The sequence below is a fragment of the Sphaerodactylus townsendi genome, linkage group LG03 (assembly GCF_021028975.2).
Source record: "Sphaerodactylus townsendi isolate TG3544 linkage group LG03, MPM_Stown_v2.3, whole genome shotgun sequence".
Classification (NCBI taxonomy): domain Eukaryota; kingdom Metazoa; phylum Chordata; class Lepidosauria; order Squamata; family Sphaerodactylidae; genus Sphaerodactylus; species Sphaerodactylus townsendi.
Window position 1 is genome coordinate 153,883,834 of NC_059427.1, and position 23,717 is coordinate 153,907,550.

At 46.8% G+C, this 23,717-nt stretch overlaps 1 protein-coding gene across 2 annotated transcripts in view; it reads left to right on the plus strand.

The window, feature by feature from the left end:
* The window catches only part of LOC125430329 (LIM homeobox transcription factor 1-alpha-like), a 95,005-nt gene that overhangs the window by 68,511 nt on the left and 2,777 nt on the right, over positions 1-23,717 (plus strand). The window contains exons 1-5 of one of the 2 annotated variants that reach the window (XM_048492264.1): positions 5,174-5,249; positions 14,838-15,070; positions 20,522-20,679; positions 21,623-21,700; positions 23,063-23,219. In XM_048492264.1, coding sequence (XP_048348221.1) covers positions 14,896-15,070; positions 20,522-20,679; positions 21,623-21,700; positions 23,063-23,219 — 568 coding nt within the window. In that variant the 5' untranslated portion in view covers positions 5,174-5,249; positions 14,838-14,895. Of the gene's footprint in view, positions 1-5,173; positions 5,250-14,837; positions 15,071-20,521; positions 20,680-21,622; positions 21,701-23,062; positions 23,220-23,717 lie in introns of those variants that run through there. The other variant, XM_048492263.1, reaches the window with a different exon arrangement.

Consider the following 23,717-nt stretch of genomic DNA (forward strand, 5'->3'; position numbering starts at 1 on the left):
ACCGGGCCCTGAGGGCTATAGTGTTGCAACACTGGTGTTATAAATACCATCCTGGAGGCCATGGTATATAAACACTGTGTTAAAATACCATCCTGGAGGGCCATGGTGTTAAACACCGCCCTGAGGGTTATGGTTATAACACTGGTGTTATAACACCATCCTGGAGGGGCCATGGTGTTATGACACCAGTGTTATAACATCATCCTGGAGGGACCATGGTGTTATAACACTGGTGTTATACCATCCTGGTGGGACCATGGTGTTATAACACCATCCTGGAGGGGCCATGGTGTTATAACACTGGCTTTTACAAATACCACCTATAACGCTGGTGCTGGCAACCCAGCAACATCCTGAGTCATAAACAGTGCCGTCGGTGCTATAACACTGGCCCTGAAGGGCCTGCAGTTAAGGGCGACTGGTGTTATAACACCGTCCTGGAAGGGCCATAGTGTTATAACACTGGTGTTATAACACCATCCTTGAGGGGCCATGGTGTTATAACACCGTCCTGGAGGGGCCATGGTGTTATAACACCACCCTGGAGGGATCATGGTGTTATAACTCTGGTGTTATAACACCATCCTGGAGGGACCGTGGTGTTATAACACTGGTGTTATAACACCATCCTGGAGGGGCCATGGTGTTATAACACTGGTGTTATAACACCGTCCTGGAAGGGCCACAGTGTTATAACACTGGTGTTATAACACCACTCCAGCGTCAAGGTACGGTAACACCATCCTGGAGGCCATGGTCTTATAAACACTGTTATAACACCATTCTGGAGGCTCCAGTGTTATAGCAACAGTTATCACCTTTGAGGCCATGGTGTTAGAACATTACGGTGCTTATAATACCATAGGTCAACATGGTCTTCCAGGTGATAACACTCAGTAAACATGGTTCTTTTTTTCATGATGGTGTTAACACTGGTGTTATAACACCATCCTTGAAGGACCATGTAAGTTATAACACTGGCAAGTTATCACTACCTGGAGAGACCATGTTGGTGTAATAGTGGTATTATAACACCATCCTGGAGGGACCATGGTGTTATAACACTGGTGTTATCACTCCCTGAAGGGACTACTTTGTGCAAGTCAAACACTCAAAGCTGAACCTGTTGCAAAGTGTTGTTAATGTGGGGATACAACGGAAGAGAGCAGGACAATGCGGGTCACTTTGGGTTCCCACTGGCATGTGAGGCATGGTACAAACAAAGTAAATAAATAAAAATGAATTGCTTAGGTCTGGAGAGGCAGCATACCTATATCCTTAATAAATAATCTTTCATGACTAAAAACAGCTTGAGAATGGTGTTTGAATTGGTAAAACTGCAGTGCAAGGAACACGGAATATTGTATTCAAACATGATGCATTCAAGGCAACACAATAACTTTTCATATCAGTTCCAAAAAGTCCATGGGGTTATCATTTTCGAGGACAAATGCCTTCTACCTCCTTTGCCTTACCACATTCCCTGGATCTAAGGGACTGGAGGCCAAGAAAGAGGCCTTGGATTCTAGAGGATTTTGGTGCCATGTGTCTGAGAGCCAGACGGAGTAATTGGAGGGATCACCAATATGGGCAGCCTCGCTCCCCCACCACGACTAAACAACATTTTTTTTAACCAGGTCATCTCAAAATCACCATCACATTATAGAACATGCCCCAACACACAAATCTGAACACATCCAGGTTTCCCAAGTTTAAACAACATTGAAAATGATGCTTTTTTTTTGAAAGGGGGGAATCAACCGTGAAACAGCATCACTTTTAATGTTGTTTAAACTAGAGAGCCCAGATTCCTTTCAATTCAATTCCAAAGGGAGACTCTGGGTTCCTATTTAAACAATATTGAAAGTGGATGCCGTTTCAGGGTCGACTCTACCCACCCCCTAAACAGCATCATTAATGCCATTATTGTGGGTTTCTGTTGTGTGGTATATCTTGTTCCTAATGTTTCACCTGTATCTGTGTACACTACCAGACTTCTCTCTGTGATACACCTCTGAAGATGCCAGCCACAGATGCAGGCGAAACATTAGGAACAAGATCTAACAAACCACGGCCACACAGCCTTTAAAACCCACAACAACCAGCCTTCAACAATACTTTCAATGTTATTTTAATCTAGGGAGCCCAGATTCTCCCTTTAAATCCATTCCAAAGGGGGTAGATTTAACGAGAGAACCTGGGGGAAATTTGAGGGTGCCTGTCAGAGGAGCAATGTTTAAGCTAACAGTACCAAAAAATTTTAGGCTATCTTCAAGAGACTCTCCTGATGAAACCAGCCAAGTATGGTGAAGTTTGTCTAGGGTCCAAAGTTATGGACTCTCAAAATGGTAGCCCCATCTACCATTAGCTCCCATTGGAAACAATGGGGGATGGGGGCACCCCTTTTGGGGGTCCATGACCAAATTTCACCAAACGTGACTGGTATCATCAGGAGACAGGTATCATCACCTGACAATAGCCTGAGATTTTGGTGCCGATAGCCTAAAAACTGCGTCCCCTGCAGGCCAAAAATGAAAAAACACTAAAAATATGCTAAATTCACAAATGAACTCCGTACTCTTTTATACCTCAACACTCCAAGTATTTGTCCCCAGATGTCCCCATTGTAGCTACACCTATGCGCACACGTGTGTGTGTTTGACTTGTTTTATTTGCTGCTAGGTTTTTCTATTTATTAGTGTCATGATTGTAATGATGTAGCCTGACATGAGTTGCCTTTAGTATTCTCTTATCAGTAGCAAAGTGGGATTTCAGTGGTTAAATAAATTAAACAGGACCCTTCCTCAAAAGACCTGAAAAAGAAACTACTGAAGTGGAGGAGAGGAAAGACAGAGACAAGAAAGGAAAGATATCATTCAAGGTGATAAAGAAGTCTTCAGATGTCTTTCTGCACAGATGAGAATAAAGATGTCTAGTCACAGAATTCTCATATGCAATGGGTACTGAAGAATGAGATGGTGTCACACAGGTATTCTGAAAGTCAGTTGACAGGAATATACAACTGCCAGGTTCACGGTGTTGAGTGTAAGGTTGACACCTTCAGTTTGGGAAACTCCTGGAGATCTGAGGATGGAACCCAGGGAGGATAGGGGCCTCAGCTGTGTAAAACAGCATACAGTTCACCCTCCAAAGCATCCAGATGAACTGATCTGGAAATGGCCTGTAATTCCGGGAAATCCCCAAGAATCTCCAAGAATCCCCTGGAATGCTGCATCCCTACAGGAATAAGTGCTAGCAAGAATGTACAGAAGCATGTTGTTGGACCTTTTAGGTGGACGAGGATGAAAAATCGGAAATACAAATGTATTAGCATACAGAGGCAAGAGAGGAAAAGTCAGGAGAAGAAGAGTTTGGATTTATATCCCCCCTTTTTCTCCTGTAGGAGACTCAAAGGGGCTTACAATCTCCTTGCCCTTCCGTCCTCACAGCAAACACCCTGTGAGGTGGGTGGGGCTGAGAGAGCTCAGAAGAACTGTGACTAGCCCAAGGACACCCAGCTGGCGTGTGTGGGAGTGGACAGGCTATTCTGAATTCCCCAGATAAGGCTCCACAGCCCAAGCGTCAGAGCGGGGAATCAAACCCGGTTCCTCCAGATTAGAATGCACCTGCTCTTAACCACTTGGCCAATGCTGCTCCTTTAAAGGAGGTCTTTAAAGGTTATGGGAATGAGCTTTGTCTGGTCCTACAAATATCTTCTGCAGGCATGTTCATTCAAAACCTTCTCAAATCAGTGAAAAACTAGTAAATGGGGGTGTTTCCTTGAAGAAATGCCAGTGAGTAACCTTTTTTTAAAAAAAGATGGCTTAATTGCATCCCAGACATTCTGCCTTCCTTTTCTGGAGCCTCAAGGCTACTTTCCAGAGACGGTGGCAGTGAAAGACATCTCCAAAATCAAAATGCTACTCCTCCCTCAAAAAAATTCTCAGCCAGAACCAACGGGTTTCCATCTCTGGGATCTTTGAGTCCCAACAAATGGCATTCCGACAGGTTTTTAAAAGAATTGATGACCACAACATAAGACTGGTCTAAAGATTTGACTATGGGCATCTGTGCCAGCACAGATCAGACTGCTGGTCATAGACCATCTGTGTACCACTGTGCAAAGACCACTGACTACTTCAGGAAAAGCTATCTGTTGTGGTGTGGCCCAAACACAAGCTCTCCTTGGGGTAAAGTGGTAGACTCCAGGCCTTCCGACTTGGCTGCCCTCCAATGAGAGAATGTTGCTTTTGAGGGTAGGGTTTGGCTTCAGAGTGCGGGAGCAAGCATAGAGCTTTCAATACTTGAGTAATTTGCACTTGGGCTGTGTGGAAACTGTCTGCTTATTTGATTGTTCAAAATCACTAAGTCCTTATTTGATTTTTCAAAATCACTAAGTCCTGGCTCTGATTTTGATAGCCCAGGCTAGTCTGATTGCATCAAATCTCAGAAGCTAAGCAGAGATGGCCCTGGTTAGTATTTGGGGCATGATACAGGGGCAGGCAATGGCAAACCCCTTGAAAACCCTATATGGTTGCCATAAGTCAGCTGCGACTTCACAGCAAAAAAAGAAAAAAGAATCCCAGTTCAGCCTCGTCTTGTTTTGCCCAAAATGAGTGCTGTGCCATTGTCCAGGTACCTCGCAGGCTTCCCTAGCTTTCGAGTCTGTCAATCTGGCACCAATAATAAACTGGTTTTCAATCCACTGGTGGTTAACAAAGCTGCCTTTGGTTCCCATGGCAACCTAAACAATATTACCCAGGCTTAAACGGATTCAGACGATATTAAAAAAGCAGCCTCTTTAGGAATTCCTGGTGCTGAGAATTTTAATTTTGCGTAATGCGAGATGACACCATGTTTATGAGACGCTCGCTGCCTGTTTTCTTCAATTAGTGCAAAGAGGCGCAGATTTGTTTTTGAGGCTAAAGGGGGGAGACAGGGGGGCATTATTAAGTTACCGAGTGGGGAGGGGAGCCGATGGATGCAGGTCACCCTGTCACAGCCATCAATCCCAGAAGATGTAGATTCAGGGGAGATTTCTGGCAAATGCTGCTGTTTTTAGATCCACAAAGCTAATTACCTGAAGGGGGAATGAGCCGTGGGCTAGCCACTGGATGTTTTTGAGGTAACTGTTCAGGAGGCCAAAAGTAGGTCTCCTAAACAGGGGAGCAGAGAGGCAGACAGTTGCCAAAGGAGATGCCGCTTTCTCCTTCTCAGCGTGAGACCTGATTTGAACAGGATTCTGGCAGGTAAGAAGACTGTATTTGTGAAATTCTAGAACCTTTTTTGAAACTAGATTAGAGAAATGGACAGATGTGTCGGTCAGAATCATGAGCAAGGGGTTTGGAGCTTTCCGCCAGTCTAAGGAGGCTTCCTCCACGGCTCAGATGTAGAACATCTGCTTGGCATTCAGAAAGTCCCAGGTTCAATCCCCAGTACCTACAGTTAAAGGAGATGTGATAAGACCTTTGCCTGAAATTCTGGGAAGCTGCCAGTCTGAGTTCACAATATTGAATTGGATTGACCAGTGGTCTGATTCAGTATAAGGCAGCATCAGTGCATTCATATGTTCTTCATGTGTTCAGCAAAGTGGGCATGTTCAACTCCCCACTTCTGATTTATGGCAACTCTATGAATTAATGACCTCATAAACTGTCCTCTCATTGACATCCTTCCTCAGGCCTTGCAAAGTGAAGGCTGTGGCTTCCTATAGGGAGTCAATCCACCTCATGATGGGACTTCCGCTTTTCCTATCACCTTCAGCTTTTCCTAGCATTATTGTCTTTTTCTCAGTGCCTTGTCCCTGCAGCCTATCATTTCTACTAGTCCAGCTCTGATACAGAACAGTAGCCAAACTGGGGAAAAGGTTTGCCGGGAAAAAAAGCAGAAAGTGTGAAGAGGAGTCTGTAGTCCCCACCCAAATGTCCTTTTTGCTCTTAAAATTGGATCCCCACCCCCATTTTTGGTTTGGCTCTTGATTGAAGGGAGGTGACCCACATGTCTCAGAAGCATACATTAGAAGTTACCTGGTACAATAATAATAACACACACACACACACACACACTACTACTACTACTATCACACGCATTACTCCCAAGCCACCAGCCAGGGATGCTGTGGCACAAACACACACACACAAACACTCTGCCACCAGCTGGGGATGCTGTGGTAGTGTTGCCCGATTCAGATTGAGAAACTCCTGGAGATTTGGGGATGGAGCCTGGAGAGGGCAGGGACCTCAGTGGGGAACAATACCATACAGTCCACCCTCCAAAGGAGGAGCCAGCGTGGTATAGTGGTTAAGAGCAGGTGGATTCTAATCTGGAGAACCGGGTTTGATTCCCCACTCCTCCACCTGAATGGGAGAGCTTTATCTGGTGAACCAGATGTGTCTCCACACTCCTACATTCCTGCTGGGTGACCTTGGGCTAGTCACAGTTCTTTGGAGCTCTCTCAGCCCCACCTACCTCAGCCCCACCTACCTAAGATGTCTGTTGTGGGGAGAGAAAGGGAAAGGAGTTTGTAAGCCACTTTGAGTCTCCTTGCAGTTGAGAAAGGTGGGGTATAAATCCAAACAACAGCAACAGCAACTCTTTTCTTCTTGTCTATTTTCTCCAAGAGAATTGACCTGTGTAATCTAAAGATGATTACACAGGGGATCCCACTTGGAGGTCAGCCTTCCTAACATACATACATAGAAAAAAGTTTGAGTCTAGTGGCACCTTTAAGACCAACAAAATGTTGTTCTCCACACTTCAGAAATCTGAAGAAGTGTGCGTGCCTACAAAAGCTCACCTTTTCAGTTCTGGCTCTTGCATCCTTAAGCAGTCCTTTGAAAACAGCATACATGTCATTTTGTAACATTGCCATAACCCCCCAAACCTACACCAGTGCCCATGGCATAAAATGAACGTCGCACAGGCTATTCTGATCATCTGACTCAGGGAAGAGGGAATGAAACTGGACAGCCCATAGAGTTTTTGCTACCCTATTTGAAAATCAGCAATGGCTGGGATACAAAGCGATCATCAAAGACCATGTCATTGTCATCCATTGACTATATTTCAATGTTGCTATTATTTTCATTTGGAACAACTAAACATGCTTTCAGTGTGGATGAAAAGCGAGAAGAGTTGCACTGGCTGCACCCACATGGGGGTTTGCTTGACCAAAATGGGTATTGGGTTGAGAGCAGTGACGTATGGGGTCCAACTGGAACCCGGAGACAAAAAACCCTCCAGGTGCCCCCCAAGTTATGCTTACTCGTGAGTAAGCACCGCAGCTCTTACTTTCACAGCGCCTCAACCCCCTCACTCACTCATTCTTTCCTTTCCCTGCAGGTTCTGAGGCTCGGCTTCAGGGAAGCTGCCACTCAGGCAGCCTGTCTCTATGACTTTCTTAAAAGGGCAATGCTCCAAAGATTGCTTAATCAATCTTTGGAGCATTGCCCTTTTAAGAAAGTCATAGAGACAGGCTGCCCGAGAGGCAGCTTCCCTGACACCGAGCCTCAGAGCCTGTGGGGAATGGACAGGGAAAGTAAGTGAGGGGGCCAGCTGGGTGGGCTGGCAGGGCGGCAGGTGGGCAGGGGAGGGTGGTGGTTAGGAACCTGCTGGGCACCCCCACAGGCATGCGCCCGGTGTCATGGGTGGCCCCATGTCTCCATAGGCAGTACACCACTGGTTGAGAGTGTCCACATGAGACTGTCCTCCTATTTTTCTCTCTCTGGTTTCCCCTGGTTTGCTCCAGCGATATCCAAAACTTGCTTTGCTTCGTCTTTCCTAAAAGCTGGAGTCAAAGCAGAGTTGCCCATCATGTGGAGGTTGAATTGTCAAACCCGCCCACCCATAATAGTACTATTTTGCCTTTATAACCTCCTCATTCTGCTGTTCCAGTCCTGCCACAAGTGGTCATTTTGCTTGCTTTAAAAAAAGGTAGTTCCCATGTTGCTGTGGCATTATGATTCTATAGCAATATAGCTATCTTTTTTTAGGTCCGCAGAAAACCCTCCTGTGACATAGGGTGGGGAAGATAGCAAATGCAACAGGATACCAAGAAAAACAGAGAGAATAGCCTGTGTGATCTCTCCATCGAGACGGCAAAAAACGGCAAATTGTTTCTGCATTCGCAGAAGTAATAAGCTCCTGATGGGACCTCATCGCTGTATGGCAGCAGACCTGGTAGATAATCACAGCTGCAGATTCCCATTGGCTTTGTGCCATACCTGCAGCCCACCACAGTAAAGCAGCTTCAGCTAGCAAGTGCTGCTGGTGAGAGAAGGGAAAATCAGTGGTGATGTGAGATTCTGGCTTGTTTCTTCCTTCTGGTTGACCCAGAACTGTTGGTGGCTGAGTTGACTCAGAACAATAGGACTATATCTAATAGTGACGACTTGGCATTTTGGCAGTGTTTACCCTTAGAGATCCACAATTCTTCTTAACTCCCTCCCAATTTTACCAGTTGCCTTTCAAAGTCGGTCTCAGTGTGATCCTGGTTTTATATCTCTGTCTTTTTAACTTATTCCTGTATCCCAGAATTCTTTTTTGTTTGTTTGATGGGGAGATAGGGAAGTAAAATCCTGATCTTGCTGCAGACACAGAAAATAACCAGCATCTATCTAGGGAACTGGTTCCATCTGGAAGGCACATCCTACCACCATAAAGGTGTGTGAGTTCAGCACCCAGGAGAACCCAGGAGCCCCTTGGGGTGGGGCGGTATAGAAATCGAAATAATAAAACAAATAAATAAATAAATATTTTGGATAAAATTTGCTGCCCAATACTACACTTGTTGACTTGCAGGCCGTGGTGGGATTCAGATAATTTAACAACGAGTTCCGGTGGTGGGATTAAAATAATTTAACAGAGGGGGGAAAGCGCCCGGTTCACTGGTGCGTCCTCTGCCCCTGCCCCGGAACGCCCTCACCACACCCCCACAGGGGCGCGCAACTGGTGCATCATGCCCCCCCCAATCCCCTTGGAGCTACGCCTCTGTAATTTAACAACTGGTTACAAGCACCATTTTAACAACCGGTTCTTGCGAACCTGCTGAATCCCACCATTGCTTGCAGGCCACTTAAACCCTTGTGGTCTCCTTTGCCTTGAGCATACATTCCCTTGGGTTTGATTCTCAGTTTCACTGTTCACACACATTTTCCCCTCTGAGACACTCCACTTTCAAATCAGAGAATCCCATGCTTTCCAAAAGCTCTCAGTGTGACTTTTTCTTTCCCCTCACAGGGAAAGTGAAGGAGATCACTGTGTGTTAAGCTTTCTTTGGGGTTTCTCACTCCATCCTGCCTTTTCCTGCCCACATAATCACAGTTTATCTCTTCGAGCCACCATGTTATAATGATCAAACATCGTATTTTCATACTCAAGGTGGCCAATAATGCAGAAGGGGCGCTCCATCCACGAGGTCAGATGGCTGGCTGCGGCGCCATGGTGCCTGGTCCTGCTGCTCCCAAAGGGGCTTCCCAACAGCGTGGGGAGGCTTCACAAGCGTGACGGTCTTCCTGTTGCCCTGAAGCCCCCATAACGCCAATAGGCTTACGCCACCCAAAAGGGTTGTGTAAGTCACACCTTGCAGCTGCTGGCTTAATGCACCAGATGGCTGGGAGGGAACCGACTAATGTTGGCTCCACCCCTGGCCATACCCCCAGCCTACCTTTGCTATGCTGACCGTGGTGGCAATGGCTTCACCCCTCTGCCAGGGAAGTGCCCTGCCATTCCCATGAACAGATTGGCCTCCTCCCTTTGGAGGGGGCTCTTAATCACAAAGATTAAAAAAAGACCAAAAAAATGCACACAGTGCCAATTAAGAAGCACTCAAGATTGATCAGTTTAATTTCTTATCAGTTTAGTTTCCGATATGTCTTCTATTGGAGGACTATATACTGAATGAATTTTGGAACTGGAAGACGGAATGGGGACTTGTGCCATACATTTGATGCCTCTACCTCAGCGGTCTGCAACCTGCGGCTCTGCAGATTGGCCATGGTGGCAGGGGCTGATGGGAATTGTAGTCCATGAACATCTGGAGAGCTGCAGGTTGCAGCCCCTGCTCTACCTGGTATTGCAGGAGCCAGTATTATTTCGATTTCCCACTCTTCCACATGAAGCCTGCTGGGTATCCTTGAGCCGGTCACAGTTCTCTCAGAGTTCTCTCAGCCCATGTCAAAGCAGGCAATGGCAAACCACCTCCAGACTTTGCCTTCAAAACCCTGTGGGATCAGCTGTGATGTGACTTCACTTTCCACCACAACCAAGAGTTAAAAAACACATGAGGTCTGGAAAAAAAAGTTAAAATCACACTTTGATTTAAAAAATCACAATGCCCTCCTACTGAAAATATCTTATTTGGAGATCAAATGCTGGTGAGAACATCCAGACAGCAAATTTTTTAAAAAATTGTTCCAGTTCTCTATTTTTTTCCAGAGTTTCTTTTTAGCTCTCTGTCTATCCATTGGCCTGTCCTTATTTCTTTATGGTTTTTCCTCAGTCTGCTTTGGTTTTTCTTCCCCCCCATCTATCCCACATCTTTACTCCTCCCTGTTTTCCTTGCCGCAAATAAATCCACAGAGCTGGTCCAAATGCCACCCAGCCTCTTCTGCAATCAGGACGGTCCCAGCCACTTGAAGCAAAAAGTGCAAATCCAGGCAGGGTGGTATTAGGGAAGGGCTGAGCCCTCCTTGGTAAATCCTTTCCATCCCCTGCTCTGGCAAGATTTTGCTGGGAGGATTAACCCGCCTCTTGTTCTCAATCCCGATTTATGAGTTTCCCTGCTGGCTGGGAGGATCGTGTGTGTTTAAACAACAGCCTAATTAATCCCCATTTTATTACTTTCTCTTGTCAAGTGGCTAAAGGGAAGCTGTCAGCCCAGCCAGCCGCCCGACTTGCATTTGTTTAGTTCCCAAATTACTTCATCAGAACCATCTGCTGCGAACGCCTTGGCCAGGGTTATTTATTTCTCTATTCCAGCGCCGCTCTGTACCAGGGGCTGAATTCATTAAAGGAAGTTTTAGGGTTGTGGGTGCAGCAGAGGGGTTTGGCTTGGCGTGGGGAGAGCATCAGTGCCTATCAAATTGGCAGGTGATGCAAGAGCTGATGGGGCTTAGGGTTGTCAACTCTGGGGTGAGAAATTCCTGGAGATTTGGGGGTGGAGTTTGTTGGAAGTGAGGGACTTTATGCTGTTTCCTGCCTCAGGGACAGAGGAGGACTTATCAGCGAGTCAGATAGCTAGAGGGGGTCAAGACTCTGGACACCGTTCTCTACCACTCTGAAACTATACAACAACAACAACTTTTATTGGCATATAAATACATAAAACAGCATAAAACTATCCACAAGGGATAGTGGTAGGGGAAGTAGAAAATGTACTAACTATTATAGTTGATTGTCCATATGGTTAAACTGGAGTGACTTGGAGATTTCGGATCTTCATTGCCTTTATTAGGAATGTGGCTACATCTATAGTAATCTGAGAATTTTTGTCACGGAGTAAGTGTTTGAGTTTTCCTTTGTCAGAGGTCAATAGAGCTTCATTCAGGTGGGGTTTGATGAACGTGTCTCTTGGGGATGTATAGAAATCACAGTGAAAGAGTACATGCTCGGTAGTCTCTATATGCCTCTGTGAACAAGGGCAGAACCACTCGCTATATGGAATATTTGCAAATCTTCCCTTATAAGTAGCCAGTGGAAGAATGTTAAGTCTGGCTTGCATAAAAAGCATGGAGAGGTGAGATTTGAAAAATATGCTGGGAGGAACCCAGGTTCTAAGGAAAGATAATATCTCAATGGAGAACAAGATCTCATTGCATGAGCAACTATTACTTGCTGAAACTATTCCTTTGAGGTGTAGATTGCTACTGCCAGGAAACTAACTTCCTTCCTTCCTTCCTTCCTTCCTTCCTTCCTTCCTTCCTTCCTTCCTTCCTTCCTTCCTTCCTTCCTTCCTTCCTTCCTTCCTTCCTTCCTGCTTCTTCTCCTCTCTCCACCATTCCTACACACACCTTCGATCTTGCACCACATGTGCAGAGGGATGCAGACAGCATCTCTCATCATCCAGCAAGATAGATTAGAATAGAGAACCCATCTCTTCACTTTTCTATCCAGAATGGAGTTCACTAATAAAGACTCCTCTTATTAGTTAGAAACTGCGAATTGACTCAGAGTTTTCTTTGTTGCCAGCACACACACACACATGTCTGGCTGTGCTTTGCCTCCTGCATTCTGCTTGTAATGCAAAGATATTTCTTACCAACGAGAATTACCAACAGAGTTTGGGAAAGAGGGGACTCCAGTAGGGCATAATGCCATAGCCTCGCCGGCCATTTGTTTCCCCAGGGGAACTGATCTCCGTTGTCAGGAGATCAGCTGTCAGTCCAGGAGATCTCCAGACTGCGCCTAGGGATTGCCAAGCCTAGGAACTGTTTGGAGAGAGTTAGCTCAAAGATGCAGGTATACATGGCTTAAAATGGAAGGACTTCTCTGACCATGACATTTAGAAAGGTAAATGGAATTCCTCATTTGTTTGGTGGGGAGAGAAAGAGGAAATAAATCAGGCACCCTGTGGGAGATCTGGGTTGACCTGTGCACCCATCTTTAAAAAGACTTAATGCCAAAGTGTTGGAAGATCCATACAGGTTTTATAATTACTGTTGTTGTTTTGTTCTTCTTGTATAAAAGCAAGTTGATTTCCATGATTGGTGGACTCTTCTGAGTACTAAATAATTGTGCACTCTTTCCCCTACTGCTAACAAGTCTACAACCACATAGAGAGGGTTGTACATAGAGAGGGTTGTACATTTGGCCTCACGTGACCATCTTCACTGGCACTATATAATCCTTCTCCCTCTCGTTGTGTAGGAGACTGCCTGGGAAAAAGTGGAGGGAGCTAGAAAGCTAATTAAAGAGCTAGCTTGCTTGGTGGTTTATTTGTTTAGAATATTTATTTATTTATAAATATTCATTTATTTAAAAGATTAATATTCCGCTTCTCATGTCAAAATGGTCTCGAGGTGTTTATCATTTACGTTTATCATTTGTCGTCATTTAATTTAAAACATTTACATCCCTCTTTCCCCCTTAAATCAGAGAATCAGATGGAGCAAGCTTTTTTTCTGTGGACCAAAACTAAAATGCATTGGTTGTCTGGTGCTTTTAAACATCAACAGAGCATCTACACAGAAAAGGTGTGTCTGTGTGCTTCCAAGTCAGGCTGAAAACATCCAAGATATTATGGTTTGTGAAGGGCGGGGGCTTCAGGCTTTCCCCCCATGCCATTTTACAGATCTTCAGTGGTTCCAAGGATGCAGTGTTTGTCATGTATACTTTTGGGTTTTCCAATAGGCCAATGCAGCTTCCTTCCTCAGATCATTTCAACTCAGGTGTGGGAGGGCCAGAAACCTGGGTTGCCAATTTCCTGGTGATGGCTGGAAATTGTCCAGAATTACATCTAGTCTCCAGACTACAGAGATTAGTTCCCCTGAAGAAAATGGCTGCTTTAGAGGGTGGACTCTAGGCAGTGGTGGGATTCAAATAATTTAACAACCAGTTCCAATGGTGGGATTCAAATCATTTAACAACTGATTGTTTACAAGCACCATTTTAACAACCGGTTCTGCCGAAGTGGTGCAAACCGGCTGAATCGCACCAGTGACCCTAGAGTAGGGGTCTGCAACCTGTGGCTCTCCAGATGTTCATGGACTACAATTCCCATCAGACCCTGCCAGCATGGGCAATTGCAGGTTGCAGACCCCTGCCCTAGGGCATTATTCCCCACTGAGGTCCTCCTCTCCCCAAACGTTGACCTTCCCAAGCAGCACCCTCAAATCGCCAGGAATTTCCCAATTCGGAAATGGCAACCCTAGAAACTTCTTCTCCACACTTGCTACAGTCACGATCCTAATCGGGCACTGGATGCATGGGAATCCAGGACAACCTGCAAGTCACATGTGACAACTTCACAGAACACAGTGTAGAGACCACTTACCAGGGGAGTACTGCCCAGGGGGGCATATGGGGTCAAATGTCCCCAGGCTGCAGTCATTTAGTCACGGGGGTGGAAAATTGCCCCCCATGTCCCTCCTCCTTCCCCACGGGTCCATACACTGACTTAAAGAAAGTGACATTGTTTGGTTGTGGTGGGGGAGGGCAGCCGCCTATACAGGGAATTGGGGAGGAAATCTCAGATTTTGCACCAGGCTACATTTTCCCTAGATACGCCTCTGCCACTTACCCATCCTGCCTTGGGCTTCCTTGTCTGTTGTCGATTTTTAATCGGTTGGCACCCCAAACGCTAGGCCATACCTTAAAGCACATGTGTCTTCCGCTGTGACAAGCAAAACTCACTTGCAAGCAACCAGGGAAGCTTTGTAAAATAAGGTCTGTTTTAGGGTTGCCGTCCCCGGGTTGGGAAATCCCTGAGGATTCCTGGGGAATTCCTGGAGATTTCTGGGATGGGTGGGGTGTGGAGAGGAGAGGGACCTCAGCAGAGTTTAATGCTTTAGGGTGGCCAGCTCCTGGAGATTTTGGGGGTGGAGCCTGGGGAGGATGGGATTTGGGGAGGGGAGAGATTGTATCAGGGTACAGTGCTGACAAGTGCACCCTTCAAAACAGCCATTTTCTCCAAGAGATCTTCTGTAATTTCAGGTGATCTCCAGCCACCATCTCGGGGCTGGCAAACCAAGGTGTTGATGTGCCACAAAATGGCCAGCACTGGAGAGGTAGGCCTATTGTGGCATGGTTCAGCAGCTGGTAATTTCCCGTCGGCTCTCTTGTAGGGCTGGCATCTTCTTGTCCTAACTGTGCTGCCCTCCCCTTTCTCCTTCTTCCCACAGGCTCTTCCAGACCAAATGCAGCTGTTGCCTAAAAGCCATCGCCCCTTCTGAGTTCATCATGCGGGTGCTGGAGAATGTCTACCACGTCCACTGCTTCTCCTGCTGTGAGTGTGAGCGGCGGCTGCAGCGCGGCGATGAGTTTGTGCTCAAAGAGGGTCAGCTGCTCTGCCGCAGCGACTATGAAAAGGAGAGGGAGATGCTGAGTGCCATTAGCCCAGCACCCACTGAGTCAGGTAAGAGGCAAGGGCCCCAGAGACCTGCTGTGTTCTGAATACTAGAGTTCCTCTGAGCATGTGCAGAGTCTCCTTCTCATAACGATGCCCCCTGCCCCAGGGACGTAGGTATAGATTTTTTATGGGGGGGTTCGGGGGTGGGGCCACACCCCACCGGCCCCTAGGGCATGGCCACACCTCCCCAAGCCCCGCCCCTGGCCTAGCGCTTATAAAAGCAGCTCTCCAAGGCCGGGGATGGCAGACTCCTCTGCCCTGCCCTCCCCTGCCCCTCCCCTCTGGGCAGAGGCATAGAGGGAAAATGGAGCCTGGTGCAAAATCTGAGTTTTGCGCCTGCCCCGGCAGCCGCTGTGATGCTGGAATCCACCCCCAAACAGCATCACTTTCAATAGTGTTTAAACTAGAGAGCCCAAATTCTCCTTTTAAATCCACCTTAAAGGGAGAATCTGGGGTCCCTAGTTAAACAACATTGAAAGTGATGCTGTTTTGGGGTGGATTATCCACCACCCTGAAACAGCATCACTATCAATGTTATGATTACTGATGTTTGGTATTATACTGTTGTTCTTCACTGCCCTGAGCCCTTCGGGGGAGGGCGGTACACAAATTGAATAATACAATACAATACAATGTGGCATAGTGGTTAAGAGCAGGTGCATTCTAATCTGGAGGAACCGTGTTTGATTCCCTGCTCTGCCTCTTGAGCTGAGGAGGCTTATCTGGGGAATTCAGATTAGCCTGTGCACTCCCACACACACCAGCTGGGTGACCTTGGGCTAGTCACAGCTTTTCGGAGCTCTCTCAGCCCCACCCACCTCACAGGGTGTTTGTTGTGAGGGAGCAAGGGCAAGGAGATTGTAAGCCCCTTTGAGTATCCTACAGGAGAGAAAGGGGGGATATAAATCCAAACTCTTCTTCTTCTTCTAAACGAGGAGGACCTCAAGATTCTCCCTTTAAATCCCATGCAGAAGGGGGGGGGTGGATTTAAAAAAAGAATCTGGGGAAATTTGGGGGGTGCCTGCTGTCAGGGGTGCAATTTTTATGCTAGAAGCACCAAACTTTCAGAGTATCTTTAGGAGTCTCTCCTAATGATACCACCCAGGTTTGGTGAAGTTTAGTTCAGGGGGTCCAAAGTTATGGACCCTCAAAGGTGTAGCCCCATCTCCTATTACCTCCCATTGGAAACAATGGGGGATGGGGCACCCCCTTTGGGAGTCCGTAGCTTTGGACTTCCTGGACCAAACTTCACAAAACCTGGGTGGTATCAATAAGAGACTCTCCTGATAGTACATTTCAGGTTTGGTGAAGTTTGGTTCAGGATGTCCAAAGTTATGGACCCTCAAAGATGTAGCCTTCATCTTCTATTAGCTCCCATTGAAAACAATGGAGAATGGGGCACTCCCTTTGGGAGTCCATAGCTTTGGACCCCCTGGACCAAACTTCACAAAACCTGGGTGGTATCAATAAGAGACTCTCCTGATAGTACATTTCAGGTTTGGTGAAGTTTGGTTCAGGATGTCCAAAGTTATGGACCCTCAAAGGTGTAGCCCCATCTTCTATTAGCTCCCATTTGGAAATAATGGAGGATGGGGGCAACCCCTTTGGGAGTTCATAACTTTGGACCCCCTGAACCAAACCTCACCAAACCCGGGTAGTATCATCAGGAGAGTCCCAGGAAGTTTGGTGCTGCTAGCCCAAACAATGCGCCCCCTGAAGACCAAAACCCGAAAAAGCACTAAAATGTTTTTAAAACCCACAAACTGAGGGGGTGGAGCTTCGGACATGAATGGGGGGGTTTCAAACCCGAAAACTCCCCCCTTAACTATGTCCATGCCCTGCCCCCATCTCCACGGGGAGGTCGGGTGTGCCGCACCCAATCTCCACATGGAGATGGGAGCCGCAAGGGCTGGGTCCAAGCCTGGCTTTAGCTGGCCTCAAACGAGCCCTTGCGGATCCCATTTTCACATGGATATGGGGGCAGGGTGAGCCCTGCTGGCCCCATTCACAGTCTCTGTGTGGAGATTGCAAACGCGGGTGGGGTGGCCTTTAATTGCAGTCCTGAACAGAGTGTTCTCAACCCGGGTGCAGTTGGGGGGGATGAGGCGGGGCCACAAAATGCGCCCCCCAGAAGTGGCACCTGGGGCTCCAAACCTTCCTGGTCCCCAGATACGTTACTGCAAGAGATCTCCAGCAACCACGTGGAGGTTGGCAACCCAAATTTGCACCTTGCTTTCCCCAAAAGCTCCAAAGTGCTAACAAAATCAAATTTTAGCTCCACCCTACATGAAATTAGCATAGTCAAACAGTTCTCTTTTTTTCTTAGAACACAGCACCAATATCATATATAGATATTCTTAGCAGAGCCTTGAAACTTTACTCAAAAGCCCTCATTAAAAGACAGCTCTTACAGGCCTTTCTTAAAGGCCAAAAATGGTTGGGAGTTGACGAATTTCTTCTGGATTACCATTCTACAATTGTGGGCTACAGCAGAAAATGCTCACTTTCTTGCTGAAGAACAGAGGACAGAGAACAGTGATTTCTGGGCAGATGTGAATATGCATATAGGTCTCTACCATAAGTGGCAGATATTTGGGGCTTCATAGATTATAAGAAGAATTCTAATAGGGACATGCCTAGGGTTGCCATCTGTGGGTTGGGAAATACCTGGAGATGTTGGGTGTGGAGCCCAGGGGGGGTTGGGGAGAGGTGGGACCAGAGGCGTGGGGCGGGGATAGTGCCCATTAAAAAGTGGTTAAAATAAGCCTGCCAATATTTTTGATGGCTTTATTCTTATTCAGTTAAAAGGAGTCCAGCCTACAGAAATGTAGCCAAGTAACTGAAAGTTACAGTGCCTCAGCATATCTCAAAATCAGGAAGAGTTTCAGCAACTAACAGTGCAACTAACAGTGCAACTCATTGGACTTAGACTGAAATAAATCTCCTTTGGTTTTAACTAGTCTCTCAATGCTAATGAAACTTGAAACCGTAGTTTAATTAAGCAAACTACAGATAGTATGATGTCTGAATTCAGGTCACCCCACTAACTGTCATTAGTTTGGATCTGTCAAACTAGGATCTAATAATGAGCTGAAGACAGTTTATTAATCATGGCTAGCTAAGATTTCTCTTGATATATGGATGTGGACATTTTTGACTTGATCTCCAGCATCATGAACTGTGGGGGAGGAGGGGTAGCTCCATTATCACGGAATTCTGGTGACAGTTGGGCAAAAAAGGCGGTTTTGTTCAGTTGCTGGAGGTGAATTTAGCAGGTCCAGGGTTACTTTGAGGTCCGTATCCCTCTTCAAGGAGAGGCAGGAAAGTGACAAGACTCGTAATAGACATCAGCTAGATGTATTGGTGGAAAGTTGCCTCAAATGGCAACTGACTTCTGGCAACCAAGTAGGATTTTCAAGGCAAGAGATATTCAAAGGTGGTTTGCCACTGCCAGCCTCTTCATCATGTTTGTGGTATTCCTTGGAGATCTCCTGTCCACCCAGGACTGATTGTACTTAGTTTCTAAGAACTGAGAAGATTGGGCTGGTCTTGGCCTTTTAGGTCAAGGCAGCTTGATGTGTTAGGTATTATATTTTACCGTGTCTTTTTTTTGGTGATTTTACCATCTTGTATATATCAGGAAGTTCAGCACCTAACTTCTCCCCTCAGCTTCTAGGGAATGTATGTAGCTGCTTCATCCTGAAAACTATTTCTTTTTATTTCTTAATAAATTCTTGCCTTTCCCCTATTTCTGTGTGGAGGGGCTCAGGGGAGTATGAATATTGTTCATAGCTGTTCAGGTCTGCTGTGTGGCACAAACTATGTATAAACACAGCCTGGGAAAGAGGGGATCCTTCTTGTACAAACCCAGGGATAGAGAGAAGTCAAGGTGCTTCCCCCCCTCCCATAAGTTAAAACCTTAGTGACGGCAGCTAGATTTACTATTTCTGGGGTCAGATGGAATGGCAAAGAGAGGTTGAAGAGTGACAGAGCAGGTTCCTGTCCTTTGAGAGACCTTGCTGTGTACCAGGTGATGCCCTTGGAGCAGGATTGGCAGCTCTAGGAATTGCTGTCAAGTTCTCTGTCTCTGTTTGTGTGTGTGCTAAGTGCTGCCAAGTTGCTTCCAATTCATGGTGACCCTATGCATCAGAGTCCTCCAAAACGTCCTATCATTAACAGTCGTGCTTGGGCCCTGGGAGGGATGGCTGCCTCCACTGGAGAGGCCCCAGTAGGCTACTTCAGCTAGAGAAGACTCATCAGGCTGTGAGCCAGTTGAGGCAACCCCACCTCCCCTTGTTCCTAGTCTCCAGGCCAGACTAGGAGCAAGGAGGAGGGTTGCCTGAACTGCCTCAAGGACCTGATACCTTAGGGGATGTCTCTCCCCATATGTCCCTACTTGGCCTCTGTGGTCTGCAGAGGCAAATCTACTGGTGGTCCCCAGCCCCTCAATGATGCAGCTGGCCTTTACCCAGGCCAGGGCCTTTACAGCCCTGGCCCCTGCCTGCTGGAATACTCTCCCTCCAGCTGTCAAGGCCCTGCAGGACCTTGGACAGTTCCACAGAGCCTCTAAAACACAGTTGTTCCACCGGCTTTTGGAGGGCTGGCCTCTTATTGCCTCCCAGGCTATCCTCCCCCCATATATATACCATCTTAATTGGCCACTATTCGCTGTGCCTGGTCCCCTCTCAGTGGGTTCGAGATTTTCCAGGTTGCTATCCAATGTTAGGTTTTCTGCTTGCTGGTCCTTTGTTGTTTGTATTTTAAATTGATTTTGTTTGTAATTGTTGATTACGATTTTAATTGTTCTATTTTTGTACACTGCCCAGAGCCCGGGGGTGGGTGGTATAATTAATAAGTAAGTAAGTAAGTAAGTAAGTAAGTAAGTAAGTAAGTAAACAAGCAAGCAAGCAAGCAAGCAAGCAAGCAAGCAAGCAAGCAAGCCTTCAAGGGACTGAATCTGGCCTCTGGGCCACATGTTTGACACCCTTGCTTTATAGACTCAATCCATCTCAAATCCTAGCGCTACCCTATGACATTTTGCATGTTGCACAGCCTGTGATACAATTGGGGGAGGGGAGCTTTTGAAAAAAAATCTTCCTCTGCTCCAAGCATCAATGAGCAACAGGAGCAGGAGGCAGGGCATCCCCACCCCCACCAGGGAATGAGACCTTTAGTAATTGCACATTAGCTAGGTACTGGTTTCACTGGGCACTGTATTAGGATCTTCCACACAAGGTGTGGCTTTTGGGTATCCATCCATAAGCTGAAAGTGGGTTAGAGAAATAAATTTCAGGAAACTTGCCTCCCCGGTTATCCACCTGCTGGCTACCAGTCGGTGGGCTAATACTTTGTGAAAGGATGCTTATTAACATGCACTAGTGATCCTCCTACTGTAAATTTTATGCCTAATAAAGGTCTTTGAATTGAATTGAACATGGCTTCCGCCTTCCTTTCTAGTGAAGAGCGAGGATGAGGACGGGAGCCACCCGCATGGCAAAGGGGGTGAGGAAAGCAAAGACCACAAGCGCTCCAAACGCCCACGCACCATCCTCACCACGCAGCAGCGGCGAGCGTTCAAGGCCTCCTTTGAAGTCTCCTCCAAGCCTTGCCGGAAGGTTGAGTGTCCCTGCTTCTCTTCTTCCGCCTGCAGAGGGCCTCCCAGCCCAGCATCGAGGGCAAGGGAGACCACGGCTGTCTGTATTATCCATGCATTGTCAACAGCCTACCTTGCAAGCCGCAGAGCTGTCATTACACCCTCTGGAGAAAAGGATGGACAGGTCATCTATTGGAAAAGATTGCCTGCACAGCAGTGGGCACAGCTGACAGAGAAAATATACCATCCTAGTTGTTTCTAGGGTTGCCAGGAACGCCCTGGCAATCGGTGGGGGATGAGGTGGTGGTGGACTTATTAACAGAAATTGCAGCCAGGGCGCTCTGTCCTATTGAATCCTCCAACCTGTATCCCATTCCAACAATTCTGTGCACTGGTCTTCATCCCTCTCGGTATCTATTGGCTCTTGGCTAGAAATCTGCTTCTGAATTACTTGGTTATGGAGTGGGAGTGAGAAAAATGCCAGGCATGAGATCTTACAAATGCTTAGCAAGTCCTACCATGATTTGAATGAGTGATGTTGTTTCCCCGTGTTGTTTTGCTAGGCAAGCCTGAAAGGAATCCTTAGAGTTCCCTGCAAAAATGGCTGAAGTTGGCTTTCCATTCAGTGCATCAGTCAACTTTAAAAAGTAATGAAGCGTAAACAAAGGCTGTTTGGGAAAGTTAGCCTCCAGACTTGGCTTAGAGTCACGCATTTTTAACACCAGAATTTGAGGACTGTGATGCTCCCCAAAATGCATACAGAAGTATGCGTAAAGTATATTTCTAGTGATTTCTAATAATAGGCTTAGCAATTCACCTGCCGGATTGCTGCCCCAAAAGTCCTCAGTGACTGAGTTCTAAGGAAAGTTTTTGACCCCCAAAATAGTAATTGGCATTGAGCTGCAGACAACATCTAATTGTTTCCAGTTTTATAACCTGCCCTTTCTGCTCTCCACTCTCGGCAGGTGAGGGAGACCTTAGCGGCTGAAACCGGATTGACCGTCCGGGTGGTACAGGTCTGGTTCCAGAATCAAAGGGCCAAGGTGAGTGACTGTTACAGAGCTTTGTATCTACATAACAATAAATCCTTGAGGCAGTTCAGGGAGAAATCACTGACTGGTAGGATTTTATATCCCTTAACCCAACTAGGCCCTGTTGTCCAAATCCACAGGCCTGTTCATGACACAAATATTTTCCTGGCTACCAGCATGGATCTAATTGATATACATACAACAGCACACACAGAGACACCCTTTGCTTAATCAGGAACAATTTATTTACACACACACACACCCTACAGGTAAGATCCATAGCCCGTGGACATTTGACCCCATGTATCCCCCTGGGCGGTATGCCCCTGCCAGTTGTGGCTATATCATCTGGTTATTATGTAACAGTTTTAAAAGTTATTTGAGCACTCAAATATATCTTGTGATTTTTTATTTAAAAGGTCCCCCCCCTTTTTGTTTTTTTTTGCAAATGCAGCCTCTAGGATAGCTTTGTCAGGGAGCAGGTGGAAACATTAACCCTTTCCTTCTCCACCATTTTCTCACAGTAAAAAGCCAGTCCTGAGCTGCCAGCCATAGACGCAAGTGAAATTTTAGAAGCAAAGTCTACTAGACCATAGCTACACAGCCTGGAAAACCCACAACACCCAGTTGATTCTGTCTGTGAAAGTCTTCAAAACACACAGTTTTTATCTTCCCTTCCCATCCCTTTTACTAGTTCTTGTATATATATTCTACTGCAGGGGTCCCCAACATAGACCCCTGCCCATGGGCACCACGGCACCCACCAACCCCTCAATTTGGTGCCACCCCAGTGTTTTCAGAAAGTGGGTGGAACCAGGTGGGGCTGTTGCCCAGCACAGCTTCTGGTAGGCCGTTGGAGCTCCGATTGGCTGTGCATTAAAGTAATGTTGTTTCAGTGGCAGTTGCTACCTGTATTAGTTTTGTTCTCTCCTCTTTCCTGGACTATTTTTTAAATTACCCTTCTTCACCCCTGCCCTTGGATTTCCTCCTGGCATATGTATGGCTCCGCCTCCCCCAGAAGCCATTTTGTGGTTGTACCCACCACCCTATCTCAGAATGCCAAAGGAGCCCGCAGGCTCAAAAAGGTTGGCTACTCCCACTCGACTGTATGTTGAATGGGAAGCTGCCTTGACATTAAAGGCAGTACATAACTGTATCAAATAGACTGGCAGGGGATGATGGGAACTGTAGTCCATAACATCTGGAGGGCCGCGAGTTTGACACCTGTGAAATAGAGGCATGGCCCAGACGTTAACACTACTCAGCAATGGAGGTCAGAGAGCACTTGCTTTGGAAGGGGGCAGTCCCTCCCTCGCCACAATTTAGGAGGGGCATCCTGTCCTCCCTTCCCCCTCTTGTTGCACCCCTGCCCAGGAGCATCCGTACTCCTCCTTGCAGATGAAGAAGATTGCCCGCAGGCAGCAACAGCAGCAGCAGCAGCAACAAGAGCAGGAACAGCTGGGAAACACCCGCCTGGGAACAGGCAGGGGGAACGGCCGGAGCAGTAGGCAGAGCAACGAGGACAGTGAAGGTAAGGACAGGTGGAAGCCAGGCCGGAGCAATGGAGAGCATCTGGCTCATTCTGTTTTGTTTCTAGCAGTGCTTTAGTGCCTTTTGTGAGACAGTAAGGTTTTCCTTAACATGGAGTGAGGGGAGATCTCCACCTGTTGGATCTCGTTGGAGTTCCCTAATGTGGAATGAGGGGAGATCTCCACCTGTTGGAATTCCCTAATGTGGAGTGAGGGGAGAGCTCCACCTGCGCAGTAATGGGAGGTCTCCACCTGTCGGATTTCTGCCTATGAGGCAGTTTTTAAACGCAAGGAGAGAAAGAAGTGAAACTGGAAGCTACAGCAGAGGTTGAGTTCCTATAAGGGTTTTATCTTTTTTTGACCATAGTCACATCTGACCTATAGCAACCCCTGGTGGGGTTTTCAAAGTAAGAGATGTTTAGCGGTGGTCTGTCATTGCCTGCATCTACCTCGTGACCTTGGTATTCCTTGGAGGTCTCCTATCCAAATGCTAACCAGAG